This window comes from Balaenoptera acutorostrata, chromosome 9, assembly GCF_949987535.1.
Source record: "Balaenoptera acutorostrata chromosome 9, mBalAcu1.1, whole genome shotgun sequence".
In the NCBI taxonomy this organism is placed as follows: Eukaryota; Metazoa; Chordata; class Mammalia; order Artiodactyla; family Balaenopteridae; genus Balaenoptera; species Balaenoptera acutorostrata.
In genome coordinates this window covers 101,015,637-101,030,024 of record NC_080072.1, presented here as the reverse complement: position 1 = coordinate 101,030,024, position 14,388 = coordinate 101,015,637, and the positions used below count along the sequence as shown (strand labels likewise).

At 43.6% G+C, this 14,388-nt stretch overlaps 1 protein-coding gene across 1 annotated transcript in view; it reads right to left on the bottom strand.

Moving 5' to 3' along the window:
• The window catches only part of TECTA (tectorin alpha), a 69,616-nt gene that overhangs the window by 13,064 nt on the left and 42,164 nt on the right, over window positions 1–14,388 (bottom strand). The window contains exons 12-15 of the mRNA XM_007196694.2: window positions 10,549–10,748; window positions 6,483–6,866; window positions 4,125–4,411; window positions 2,268–2,563 (exon numbers count right to left, since the gene is read on the bottom strand). Coding sequence (XP_007196756.2) covers window positions 2,268–2,563; window positions 4,125–4,411; window positions 6,483–6,866; window positions 10,549–10,748 — 1,167 coding nt within the window. The remainder of the gene's footprint in view (window positions 1–2,267; window positions 2,564–4,124; window positions 4,412–6,482; window positions 6,867–10,548; window positions 10,749–14,388) is intronic.

Below are 14,388 nucleotides of genomic sequence, written 5' to 3'. Positions count from 1 at the left end.
GCATTTCTTTTAGACACTCACTTTTTTTTTTGAGTTCTTTATTTTATTCTTGATATGCGTTTGTTTTCTGATGATTTGACTCAATATAACAAAAGCAAATTTCACTTACATATTTCAGTTGTTATTTCTAATTGTTTTCCCTTGGAAAATTTTAATTTTTAAAGTTTTGTCAAATTGCCATGCAAAAAAAAAAAAAAAAATCAAGTAGTACGAGAAGCTTAAAGTGAAAAATAGCAGTCCCTTGCCTAGGCCCTCTCCACTTCCCAATTATTTTTCTTAGTCATTTAAAAAGTTTTTTGGTGGTTTCTTCAGATATTTAACTCTATGTTTGTAAATGGTAAGAGAAAACTGTTTTCATTTAATTTTTACTTTTATCAAAATAATACTGGTAAAAAGTCAAATAATGCTGTATTGAAGAATGGCAATCCCATGTCCCAATCTTCTTATCTTCCAGTTCTAATGCTTCTGAGACAACTATTTTAAATCTTTTAATTCTTCTAGTTTTTACATCCATATTTCGAAATATCACAGTGTACTATTTTTCTTGATTTTTCAGTATTAGATCTCTATCGACTTCCTTTTAGAGAAGATTAGGATTTAGTAGACACTCACTTCTTTATTTAAAGACTGTCTCCCTATCCAGGTGTAATAATCCTCCTCATCGTCATGGCATAGGATGGTGAGTGTTGAAGAAACAGCAATGATTCAATCCCAGCATGAGCCAAGTTCTCTTCAAGAGTTCAAAAACAAAACAAAGCCCCTGAGCTATCCCATAGCTGCAGGTGCTTCTCCCAACCCTCTGCTAAGTAACTATTGTAATAGGTGGGAGGACAGGTGTGGCGTAGCATCAGCCTGTCTTAATTCCTAGAAAGAAGACTGAAGGAAAACCATCAGCATCAGTTAAATACACTTACTTTTTAAAGGCTTCCTTTTGTAAAGACCCTTTTACTTGCCCAGTGGGTTCAGCACCTAACACAGTGCTAAGCACACAACAGCCACTCCATGAATGTGCTGGCTGATTAACACAATATGAAAACCACCCAAGAGAATAAGGGAAAGAAAGCGTGGAGGTTACAGTTTCCAAGAAGGAAAGAACCTCACTTACAAACATGGTGGTCCACCTACCACTTGGCAAATACAACATGCCCAATTCAGAGGGAAGTTTTAAGGTTAAAAGCAAAAATTCATACTTAAAAAAAAAAAATCCAGACAATTTTTAAAGTTCAAAACAGTTAAGGTTTTTTAAAGTATTGTTTATTAACAGAACAGGGTAAAATATTAAAGTTATCAAACAAACAATTTCTGTTGCTTGCTAAGAGACCTATCATTTGCTTGTTAAGAGTTTCTGAAATCACTGCATATTTTAATGAACCACATTGCTTTCAGGTTCTGAAGTAAGTGCATCCCTACTCTTGCTCAGGTTTGGTCTGCAAATGTACTGATGTGCACGCTCAGCCTTGGAATGAACAGGGCCAGTTTTCATGGCGGTACCTGTATGCACATCGGGTTGGTGGTGCACGTCGAGGGACAGGCACACATCCTGTCGGCCGCAATGTCATACTGCATTCATGGGACAGATTGATCATTATGTATATGCACACACATATATGGATAAGACAAATTTATGTGTGATTATGTACATATTTATTTGCTCCATGTATTTGATTAACATAGTAAGAAGATGAACAAAGAGAATAATGGATAACGCAGATCAAAATAGTTTTCTTACTACAGAAAAAAAATGCAAGAATCTACAGATCTTTATTTTATCAATAATATATGTGTAATCCCTTTATGAATCCAACCATGGCTTCCTTGCAACCAGGCGGATACAGCCAGCTCAATTCCAACTCAACTTGCCACTTGCCACGTGCCTTCTCTTTCTGATCTGGGCTCTGACCCACATTAAGGGAGCCTGTGTAGAGCTGAGTTTGCGGCGCTGAAATCAATCAGGAATCCTATACTCTGTCCGGCTATCTTAAAGTCACTAACTACACTGGTGCTCCTCCAACCCAGAGAACCTCACCTTCCCCAGCTGGTGTTCCACATTCCGTAACTGGTCAGGCACTTAGAGGGGAGTCAGGCTCCACTGAAAATGCGCCCCATGGAATCTGCTACAGCTCACAGCTCTCCACCCTCCAACCCTGGGAGCAGATCTATGGGTCGAGATGCAGACCAGCCAGCCAGCCCTGGACACAGTGATGCCACTGGCAAAGCTGTGCTTTCAACTTAGAAAAGAGTCTGCAGCAATAAAATAATTCTCTTACAGCAATTCTCTTTCTCAATCCACTCGGTGCTGAGGATCCCGAAGGAGCGGCAGGACTCCCCATAGGCGGCCAGGGAGCCGCACAGCTGGTACTTCTTGTGGTTGTAGCAGCCGTCCAGGTAGCAGGACTCGTAGAAGGGAAGGGGGTCGAGCAGCCCGTAGCAGGGCTGGAAGAAGCCCTTCATGTCCGTGAGCTTCAGGCAGTAGCCGTCGCCCTGCATCTTCTGGATGTGCACGTTGTCACACATGGCCGCGTACTGGGAGAACTGCAGCTCGTTGCAGCTGGGGGCGAGAGGTCTGGTCAGGGTGGGAAGCAAAACCAGGCATCCAAGATGGCCAATGAAAGGGCAGACCATGGCAGTGCCCTTCTTAGCTAACCCAGAAGTTAGTGTGGGATGCTGATCCCAACACTAACAGACTATGGGACCTTAGGAAAGTCAAGGTAATTTCTGTGGTTACACCACTGGGATAAGTGAGGGTAAAATAAAATGATGGACTGGTTGCCAGAGTGTCAGACAAAAGCTAGATATTGATATAATCACCATTAACCTTTGATATAACTGATACAATAACTGTTAACGGGTGTTCATATAATAACAACCACCACCAATAATAATGATAGTTACTATCACTATTAATAATAATAGCAATGACAGTTGGTAGAATTAAAGATTTGAAAGGAAGTCCAGAAACTTCTCAACCAGTTCCAGTTTAGCTATCAGAGACCAAAAGTAAAATCATCACAAGAAAATTGGTGTCAGGCTGAAATCGTTTATAAAGGAAGAAATAAAGGAAGAAATGAAGGGAAAGGAAGCTTAAACAGGCTCATAATTCCTTAGGAGGAACTGAATCTTGCTCACCTTTGGAAGCCCCAGAATAGCTTAAATGTGCAAAGTAGTCATTTTTTCTAACTGTGGGTCCTAGAAGTGACATTTTAGAGAAAGCATCACATTAGGAATTCTGGAATCTAATCCTGGCTTTGCCACTTATAGGACCCCCTCAAGTAAATCATTCCACTCTAGCCTCTGTTTCACCTAGAAAAGAGACTGGACCAGATGGTGCCCAAGGTTCTTCCCAGCTCTGGGTCCCATAATTCACAGGATAGTCTAACTTACGGCACATTTTTCAGTTTACACCTGCAGAAGGGTCAAAGAGGGTTTGGAGCTTCATTTTCACATCTGGGTATTCAGCTGATGTTTGGCGTATTAAAGCACAAGGGGACAGAACCATTATACAAGCAAAGAAATGCCAGGAAAGAGAAGCATATCTATAGCTCCTGAGAGGAATTAACATAATTCAGCAGCCCAGAAGGGCCCTAAATTAAACACCTTTGGAGTAACTTGTCTAACTCATTCTATTTCAGCCGGCCAGAGAGGGGCCTGAGAATAACCTCGCGGACTTCTGCTTTTTAAAAGGCTTTCTTGATTCCCACCAACTTCTACCTGCACAAAACCAAGCCTCTGGTAAGAGTCACAGACACACAGTCTCAGCACTGGGGAGCAAGGGATAGCCCTCATCTCCTGGGTTAAATCTTAATCCCACCCCCCAGCAGGGGTGCCCGGCTGCAGTCGGGCAGCTGGCCACGGTTTCAGAATTCTAATCTTGGGCACACTCTTCTGTTTAGCCGAGGGCTGGATGACACAAAAAATTTAGACTTTTATCATCTAAGCCTAGTTCCTCCCTCTGCTGTTCAAGAAACTGCTGTGCCTATTTGTATGATGAAAACTCCAAAGACCTTCAGCTTAGCTCTTTGTAGGAGTCCGGAAGGGTGACGCTGTACAAAGTCCCTTCCTCAGCAACACCTGTCATGGACGTCGGAGGATGGGGGCCCCTGAGTCTAGCGGCTGCAAGTTCTCACCTCTTCTGCATGCCATTGGTTTTCCAGCTCTGGGCCAGCACCACGCTGCTCACCACAGGCCTCCCCCGCAGGGTCACGTAATCATCGGTCAAGTCCCCGTTGAAGTTGCCACAAAGGCCACACACTTTGTTCTGCAGCCTCTCACTGATGCTGATTTTTATGACGTTGAAACCATTGTAGTGTATCTGGATGTCAGGGCTGGTGTCGATCACCAGGAACCCCTCGCTGCTGTAGATTTTGGTTGCCAACCCGGTTATAAACGGAACATTCACTTGTGTGCCATTCACCTGTCAAAGGAGAAAGAAAAAGTATATGACCCTCAAAGCAGGGGCTGGCAAACATTTACCGTAAAGGGCCAGAGTAAATATTTTAGGCTTTGCGGCCCATATGATCTCTGTCAACTCTGTCCTCGTGGCAGGAAAGCTGCCAGCGACAATAGTAACTAAATGAGTGAGGCTGTGTTCCACTAAAGCTTTATTTACAAAAACAGGCAGCGAGGAGATTTGGCTGAATTTCCTATTTTGCTGACCCCCGCCCTAGAATTTGAGCCCTCACTCATCTAACTGTCCATAGTTCCCCCCAAAGAAGCAAAATATGGAGGCAGAGAGATACAAAAAAAAAAAAAATGATGGAAAAGTATAACTCACAACAAATGGCTGGATTTTTGTATGAAACACTCTCTAGCATAAACCAATTACTGAAAATGAAATCCCAATCCTGTGCTAAGGAGGGTCTAACACGGTTAAAATGAACCTGGGGATCATTGCTATGTTAATTGTTTTCTTGTTTATAATGTTGAAACAGGAGGTACCCTCCCAGAGGTCCTAGAGGCACAGTATTTTCTCCATTTGTCATTTTCTTGCTTTATAACAGTTTCTTTTTTTCTTAGCCCTTAGGACAGAACATAACATGCCTTTCCTGTACTTACAAAATAAATTCTTCTCCCCCCCCCCCAGGTTATTAGTAACTTTCATTTCTTAAAAAAAGCAGAAGCCTTTAAAAAATATGATTCTTTACTATTTTGGTGGCTGGGGTTATTTTATTCAGCACAATGTCAGTTTTGCTCTCATGTGGTCCCTTTTCACTTTCTTGCTGCTGTATTCTGGACCAATGCAGTTGTTGTCTATGTGGGCCAATTTGCAAAAGGAATTGGAGTGTCAGAAACAGTAGCAGCTTTCATTGACGTTAAAAACCAGTATTAAAATCCAGACTTTTCCTTTTAAGCCTGCAAAATACTGCCAGTCTTTTCCCTAACGCTGGATACTAAGCTATTTGATGACTCTTCAAATAAAGATACTCCCAGTGCACAATTATCTGGGCCGGTGGTAGAAAGCAGGTACGGTAACACTCAATTCCAAAAATGCTCCTGTGCGTGTGCTGGCTCTCTCCCCGGCCCCCCCTAGCTGGAACCGCAACCCGGGGTAGGGAGTGCTGACTCCACGGCTCTGGTCTGTCTGCTGTGAACAGCCTGGTTTAGCTGAGAGGCTGGGGGTCACCAGCACTAGTTCCGAGCAGATTATCTTCTTACATGGAGGGATGGGAGGAATGCAAGTTGGATAGGTGTATTAGTTCCGGGGGTGGGCTGGAGATTCACATTTGTTTATATACCGGTCTAAGATTCACAAGAAGCCAGGCAGCAGGCCTAGGGAAGGGCCAACCTAAGAGAAATCCACCATATCCCTCCTCTGTTTTCTTTCCCTTGGTGTGTCATCAGGGGGCGCTCTCATAGCGAGGGATGATCCCTCCCTGCAGTTTTTGTTTGTTTGTTTAACATCTTTATTGGAGTATAATTGCTTTACAATGGTGTATTAGTTTCTGCTATATAACAAAGTGAATCAGCTATACATATACATATATCCCCATATCTCCTCCCTCTTGCATCTCCCTCCCGTTTTTATTTAGGTAGCTGTGTTTATAGGCAAACGCTTGCCTTCTCTCAGTTTCTAGAAAGGATGGCAGAGACGAAAGAGTGGGTCTTGGTACAGGTAGGCAGAGCCAAGAATAATTTTAAAGGCTCTTAAAAACAAATGAGATGCTTTTTGGAAATTAATTCAGAGTAAAAGTTGACTTAGCTACCATTTTATCACCTGAGGCTCTATCAGCACCCACACCGACCTTATAGCCCTGAGACACTGTACATTTCCTTTGGAAATCGTTGGTCAAGGACTAAATGGGGCCCACGCTTACGCTTATAGAATCTTTATATTTTCATTCTTTAAAATCCGGTCATCGGTGTATGGTACGTATGAAGCAACAGCCTATTATCCTCAAACCTCACGGAAAACCACAGCAAACAGCCCCCTAGACACGCCCTCGTTCCAGAGTACGTTTCGTAAGAATCAAGGACAGGCTCGTCACCTTGACAGTGTGCCGGTCATTGATGAGAATCTGCTCTTCGTTGATGTAGAAATAGACGGGCGAAATGATGGTGAGATTGGGGGACGACCACTTGTCGAAGTTGATGATGAGCTGGAAGGAGATGTCGGGGAGCTTCTGGCAGATGGTGGAGAGCACGAAGGCGCAGTTGGCCGGGAAGCGGAGGAAGGCGCCGTCGAAGGTGCGGAAGACGCCGCCGCCGGCCGCCAGGCAGTAGGAGGTCTTGGTGCTGAAGCAGCCGCGCACCCCGTTGCGCAGCGCGCACTCCTCGTCTGACTTGCACTGGCGCGGGTCGCACTGGATCAGGTTGCGCCGGAAACAGCGGCAGCGCCGCGTGCAGTCGCTGTTCCAGAACAGCTGCTTGGGCTGGAAGAGAGGCGCCGTTTGCATGCAACTCAGGCTGTGGTCAGAGTTGGGGACCCCAAACCCCAGTCCACCTGGACCCTTTCCAGGTGGGGCTGGCCTATCAGCAATGGGGCTGGAATTTGCAACAGGGAGCAGCAGGGAGGCTGGTTCAATTCAAACGTTGCATCCCTTGCATGTAACTCAGATGCCAAACAATATGCAATTTAGTCTTTATTGGTTTCAGTCAAGAATTTGGGAATCTTTACGGCTGGATTGTAGAACTAATCACAGCCAACCAACCGGAATGGGCAGCTGCCAGAGGAACTAAGTGAAGAGGAAAAAAATTTGGTAGGAAATTAATCTAACAAGTACCAGCTCCACTTGAAGGAAGAAATTTAAATTCACTCAATAATGATAAACCCCACCCTTCAATCTTAAATAGGTTAAAAGAAAGCGATAACCAACTCTTATGATGAACCATTGCAACATTCCACAATACTCACTGTTCCAAAGGTTTTCCTTGCATCTAATCTACTTCTAATTTACTTCTGTTGCAAATACTCCATTTCTATGTCCTGAAGTGAGAGACCTAGATAACAGTGAGGTTCCATGAAAGGAGAGCTTTGAGATCAGGCCACCTGGGGTTTGATCCCAGCCCTGCCACCCTACATGTGCCACCCTGAGGGGCACTACCAAGCTCCCAGAGTGTCAGTTTCCTCTCTCTAAACTGGAGATAATAATAATGTCTTGCAAGGCAGTTGTGAAGATTAAATAAGACGTGTGAAGCACATTTTCCAGCTGAGAGAAGGTACTCAATAAATAACAGCTGCTGTTATTACTGGAGAAGAACCACTCATCCTCTTTCAGATAGTGAGGAATTATATAAAGTTATATTTAATACTACAACCAAGTGTATCATCAGTTGGTGACAGCTATTATTTTTCACTCTTTCTGCAATCTGTAGACATGACTCTGCTTGGGGACTTCGTGCTCTTGATCTTGTACTTGTTCTAGACCAAGAATGCCAGGGAACTGTTGGAAATTGGTCGTGATTGTCCACGTGGAGTGTGGTCCCAACGAGTGGACTAGTTCATAGAGATGTGGCCACTCGGGGCATTAATTCAATATTCTAAAGCAGTGCTATCCAGAGGTGTTTTAATGGTACAAGATGGGCCTATGCTACTGTCTGGTCACCGTTTTCCATTTTAACTATAGACTTATCAAAACCCTGGATATCAAATACAGATCTGACTCAGATCCAGGGGTAAGTAGGTAGAGGGGGAGATCTCCCAGGAAAAGTTTTCTCAATCTGGTGCACTTCAAGATTCCAGGGCACTGCTGATTCTTTCATTCTCAAAATGAAGTAGTTCCTGGAACCAAGTCTTCCCTCCTTCCAGACCTGTAAAATATTGACTCTCTTTCTCTTATCAGATTTGCAGAATAATTGAGTGGATGGGCTGGCCTCTCTCTGATAAGAAGTCAGACATTACATGGGTGGAAAGAGAAAAATAACCTGACGTATGTGGATATGATCAAGGGTAAATAACTCATCCCACAGGAGAACTTGATCATGAAACTAGCATCACAGTAAAGAGACGGGCCCAGTGCTGCTTTCTCCACCTTAATTAGACCTGACAATGACAGCTGGGTGATTACCCTACATGCTAATGGCTAGATGTGTTCTCTCTTTATTTCCAAAGAAATTTGTTGAATAAACAAGCCTCCAAGCTCGTTTGAATTGTGGCAAGTAGGTGTGGATTATCTGTTATGTGAGGTTGCTACTTCCCAGATATATGTTGTTGTCAAAACCCACTGACTTTCTGATGAAAAGCGGATAATAATGTTTATAGTGCTAATAGCTGCCGAGAGCTGTAGTGTGCCTTCCTGAGAGCTCCAAGGGCTTTTACACGCATCATTTCATTAACACACCTAGTTTTTTCATTTATAAAATGCTTCTTAAGAGAATTAACAAAAACAATAGCAGTTACCAATTATTGAACTACTAGGTGCCAGGTACTAAGGCACCTGGCACAGATTATTTATACAATGACCATATTGAGTTGGTATTATTAGTAACGTTTTGTAGATAAGGCAACAGAAGCTCAGAGAAATGACACAGTTTGCTCAATGTCACATCACCAGCATTGGTTCAGCTAAGATCAAACCCAAATCTCATTCCATTATGTCACAGACACTCAGGGTCTCCGTGGAGGGGTGCATGACACACTTGCTAGATGGATACATTTCAGTAAATCGCCGGACAGGGGAGCAGAGATTATAATAGTGTTTTTCAGTTTTGAGCCTGGTTATCTCTTCTCCCAGGTTGTGGGAAAACGGAACCTATTGTTATTTTCTCCCACATGTTCTGCCTCTTCCTTTCAAATAATCAATATTTCTAAGAGCTTAACTTCAAAACTCACCTCTACCAAGAAGCCTTCTTTGATCAATTTTACTATTTTGCTCTACTTTTCCCCGTCTTTCTAATACAACATTTAAACAAATTTCCCACCGAAAATGAGACCGAAGGTAACGTCCATATTGATTTTCTTTTATTTCCTCTCAAAGTAAAGCCAACTTAGTTGTTCTTGAACAAGAACAATGCATCTTTACAGGAAGGAGGCATTATTTATTTTTTGCCTAGTTTATTTCCAGTTCAGACATTTCAATTAGATTTTTTTAATGCTGCGGCTCTTTTTCATCTTAAAATTGATTAGTTCTCTAGGGTACTATATTTCACTTGTTGATATGTTATTTTGTAATTGTCCTCTTGTTCTTTAAAGTGCATTTTTTTCCCCTCTCCTGAATAGATTTTTAAGTTCCTTAAGGCAGGGAACATGTTTTATCATCCCCAATGATACCACTAGCACAGCGATCTGCAAATAGCAGCTATTGCATCGATGCTATTGTTAACTGTCTACTCGCCAGTGTACGGTGTTGATATCCTTTAAACAGAGAATGGCCTGGAGGCAGAACCAAGGGCTAAATACCCTCTCCAGGAAAGATCTCTTCTAGCTTAGCATTACAGCACATAAAGAAAGATTACAGGGTAGAAAAGTAAATGATTTTGTGAGCTAATATGTTTTACTCAATGACGTCGAAGAAGGGCATCTTCATCAGCTTTATGTGAAGCCCCCAAAGAGAGAGAAGCAGAGGGTAGGACACAACTCTCGGGGGATGGTACTAGATTGACAAATGACACACGCAGAGATGGCAGCCCTCACTCCCTCTAATGGAGCTGCAATAGGCAGAAGAGGGAAAGCCACGTCTGCCAGCCTCGAGCTCCATCTTTTCCAGTTAAAAGTGTCCTTAGCTGAGAGAGCTACAAATGTCAGATTCACCGCCGTCCGATTTCCAAACAGCGGCCACATCAGAAGCTTTCTAACTAAGATTTACAGGAGAAGGAATCAGAAGGGCCTAGAGAAAGGCGTGGAGGAGAGAGAAGCACAAATGCTAGCGAGGAGGGGTGGGAGAGTGAGACCCAAACAAGTTTCCCAATCCGGTACTCCGTGCGCAAGCGCCTCCCCAGACCTGTCCTTGACCTCTCGGCAGCCCCCCCCCCCGCCCCCGCGCTCTGCCTTCCTGCGAATCCACACCACAATCTTCGTAATCAAGTGGGAAGATGGGTCCACCGTGGCCCTCCTCTTGGAGCGGGAGAGAAATCTGCGGCCCGGCAAGGAGGACCCGGCGGGCGGGGCGCCCCTACCTCGTAGTACTTGCCGTCAGAGTAGCAGCCGCAGTTGTGGGGCAGGATGCAGCTCTTGCCGTTGAGGACGTAGCCGGCGTCGCACTGGCAGCCCTCCACGCAGTAGTGGCTGCAGTCGCTCTTCAGGCGGATGGCGGCGCAGCGCGGCTGGCACACGCTCACGCAGCTCTCGTAGTGGCTGTTGGGAGGGCAGGTGACGGCTGGAACGGGAGACGAGAGTCAAGATCAAGGGTCACCAGGACGGTCAACGCTTTCCTCTGGCCCATCGCTCACCCACTTGCGGAGACTGAGGCCCGGCGGGGAGGAAGCTTTGCCACCTTCCCTCTTTCCTACTCTCTCTGCTTATGGAAAGCCTCTATCGGACTTATCCCTGCGGAAGTAATGGACCAAAGAGCAGATGGAGGTTACGAGACTCCTCACACCATCTTTGTCCTGTCCTCAGCCTTGTTTCCTGAGGTCCTTTGGAACCTGTTGCCTTAAACCCATCTCCCAACAGGCATCTTGACTCCAGTGGGTCACTGGATGGCCCCCCGGGGGCGCCCTATATTCACTCCTGCCTTTAGGTCCCCAGGTGTGTTGATCTCCCTTCCCCATCCCCTCCTTCATCCTCCCAGCCTATCCAAATCCTGCATTCTTCAAGCCCCAGGTGGAGCCCCAACTTATCTGCAAAACTCCCTACTCTTATACCAATACCAACTCAGAACTTCAGGGACCTTTTTCTAAGACAGTAGTTTATAAACGGTAGGCCCCTGAGCCTCTTGATTTCTGAGAAGGCAAACGTGCACTGTGTGTTTGCCTGTGTATACAGACTGACCCATGTCAGCTATGTTCTGTGGTTTTCAAATGCGTGTAGATGCTTTTCTGGAAGGCAGTTGGGGTCCTGGTGAAGAGCGTGGGCTGGAGCCAAGCTGTAAGAGAGTGGAGCCTTTACCTAATCCCTCTGGGCCTCGGCTCCTTATCTGTACAACACAGATACCCACGGCACCACTTCTGGCTCGCTGGGAGGGAATGAGTGAGTCTGTGTACTTACAACAGTGCCAAGCACCTAAGTGTTCAGTAAGTGTTAGCCAATCATTAAGGATAGGTTTGCTTAAAAGTTTTACAGAAACTAATAATGCCATTTGCAGTGACATGGATGGACCTAGAGATTGTCATACTGAGCGAAGTAAGTCAGACAGAGAAAGACAAATATCATATGGTATCGCTTATATGTGGAATCTAAAAAAATGGTACAAATGAACTTATTGTCAATTCCACTCCTGGGTGTATACTCAAAAGATTTGAGAGAAGTATCTCAAAGAGATATTTATACACGTTGTCATAGCAGCATTATTCACAATAGCTCAACCATGGAAGCAATCCAAGTGTCCATCAATGGATGAATGGATGAGCAAAATGTCTATATACAATGGAATTATTCAGCCTTAAAGAGGAAGGAAATTCTGCAGTATACTACAAGGATGAACCTTGAGGACATTACGCTACGTGTATTAAACCACCCACAAAAAGACAAATACTGGGGGACTTCCCTGGTGGCTCAGTGGTTAAGAATCCGCCTGCCAGTGCAGGGGACATGGGTTCAAGCCCTGGTCCAGGAAGATCCCACATGCCGCAGGGCAACTAAGCCCATGTGCCACAACTACTGAGCCCGCATGCCTAGAGCCTGTGCTCCGCAACAAAGAGAAGCCACTGTAATGAGAAGCCCACACACGGCAGCAAAGAATAGCCCCTGCTCGCCGCAACTAGAGGAAGCCTGCACGCAGCAATGAAGACCCAATGTAGCCAAAAAAAAAAAAAAAAAAAAAAAGACAAATACTGTATGATTCCACTTCTCCAAGGTATCTAAAGTAGTTAAGTTCACAAAGACAGAAAGTAGAACATTGGTTGCCAGGGGCTGGGGTGGGGTGGGGTGGCGTGGAGAATTACTGGAATATTATGGAATGGAGAGTTATTATTTAGTGGGTACAGAGTTTCAGTTTTGCGAGATGAAAAGAGTTCTGGAGATGGATGGTGGTGATGGTTGCACAGCAATATGAATGGATTTAATGCCACTGAACTGTACACTTCAAAATGGTTAAGATAGTAAATTTTATGTTATGTGTATTTTACCACAATAAAACAATTTTAATGCCATATCTGCTATGTCCTTATTTCATTTGCATTCTCTGTGAGGTTGATTGTCTTTTCATTTGTTTGTAATCCATTTGTATGTCTTTTTCTGTGAACTGCCTTTTCACCTCCTTTGCATATTTTGTGTTGGTTGAATTTTTTTCTTATTGAATTGTAAAAGCTCTTTATAAATTAAAAATAGACTTTTGTCTGTCATGTGTTAAAAATATTTATCATTTGTCTTTTGACTTTGCTTCTTCTTTTTTTTTTTTTTTTTTTTTGGTATGTTTGTGGTTTTGGTCATTTTGCTTAGAAAGGCCCTCTCTACTGCAAGATAACCAAAAATACTCCTTTGTTTTTCTTCTAGTAGTTTTATAACTTAAATTTTTATGTTTAATCTTGGTTCTGTCTGGACTTTTTTTTCATTCCCTTTTCTTTTTAATTTAATTTAATTAATTTATTTTTTATACAGCAGGTTCTTATCAGTTACCTATTTTATACATATTAGTGTATATATGTCAATCCCAATCTCCCAGTTCATCCCACCACCACCCCCTGGATTTTATTTTTGATTGAGGAAATGAAGGAAGGGTTTAAATATTTTTCCGCCCGCTGGTTTGTCCCTTATTGAATAGTACATTTCCCCCCAGGGATCTGAAATGCCAGCTTTACTATATACTAATTTCTCTTTAGTGTTTGAGCCTGTTTCTGGACTTTCTCATCAGTCCACTGGTTGGTCTTTCTGGGAATGTGCCCGTATTGACTTGTTTTAATTACTGAAACGCTACAATACATTTTAATATCTGGGAAGATATACTACCGATTTAGAGATGTTCACTGTTGTTTCAAGTATGCTGGTCCTATTTCCCCAACTAGACAATAAACTCATTATTTTATACTTCTGATTCTTCCATGGCCCCCAAAACAGTGCTGAGAACATGACAGGTGGTTAATAAATATTTGATTCTTGAAAACAAACTTCCAAATTCCTAATTCTGATTTCCTCCACCCAAATGAAGTACTAAGAGCTGAGAGTGATGATTCCTCTACACCTGGATTTCTATCACGGTCACGAATGTGTCTCTTGCTGTGGCCGGTGGACTGATGTAGCCTTTGTGCCCCAGGTGGGTAGGATGTGTGGGTCCCTCTGAGGAGCAATGCAGCAATGCAATAGAACTGACCTTGTTTGAGCCTTGGCTTTGCAACTAACTAGCAGTGTCACCTTGGGCAGGTTACTTACTCTCACTAAACCTCTGCTTCCTCATCTGTAAAATCGGGATAATAAGTAGTAAAGATAAAATGAAGTGTGATATTGCAAAGCTTCTGGTACAGTGCCTGGTACTTCAATGAAAGCTTCTGTTATTAATAGTAGGAGCAGTTGTAGTAATAGTAATAGGAATTTTTAAAAGTTGTTCCACTAGAATTTATTGAGTTTGCAGAGAAATATATAAGAAACCCCCTAATTACCAGACTTTGGACCCAGGACTCTGAAGTAGCAAAAGCTGCCTCTGATAAAAGAGAAAATGATAATGATACTCAAACTTGGCTGACCACGTACCAGATGTCAGGCACCAGGTGGCCTGGTTTATGAGACATCATCACAGTTAATTCTCATGATGGCCCACTGAGGTTGGAAGATGCCTTCACAGACCTGATCCTACAGAGCTGTACACCCTCTGCAGTACCCGGGGGCTCCCCAGCTCCTCAGGGCCTCCTGGCCTGACCAGGGTA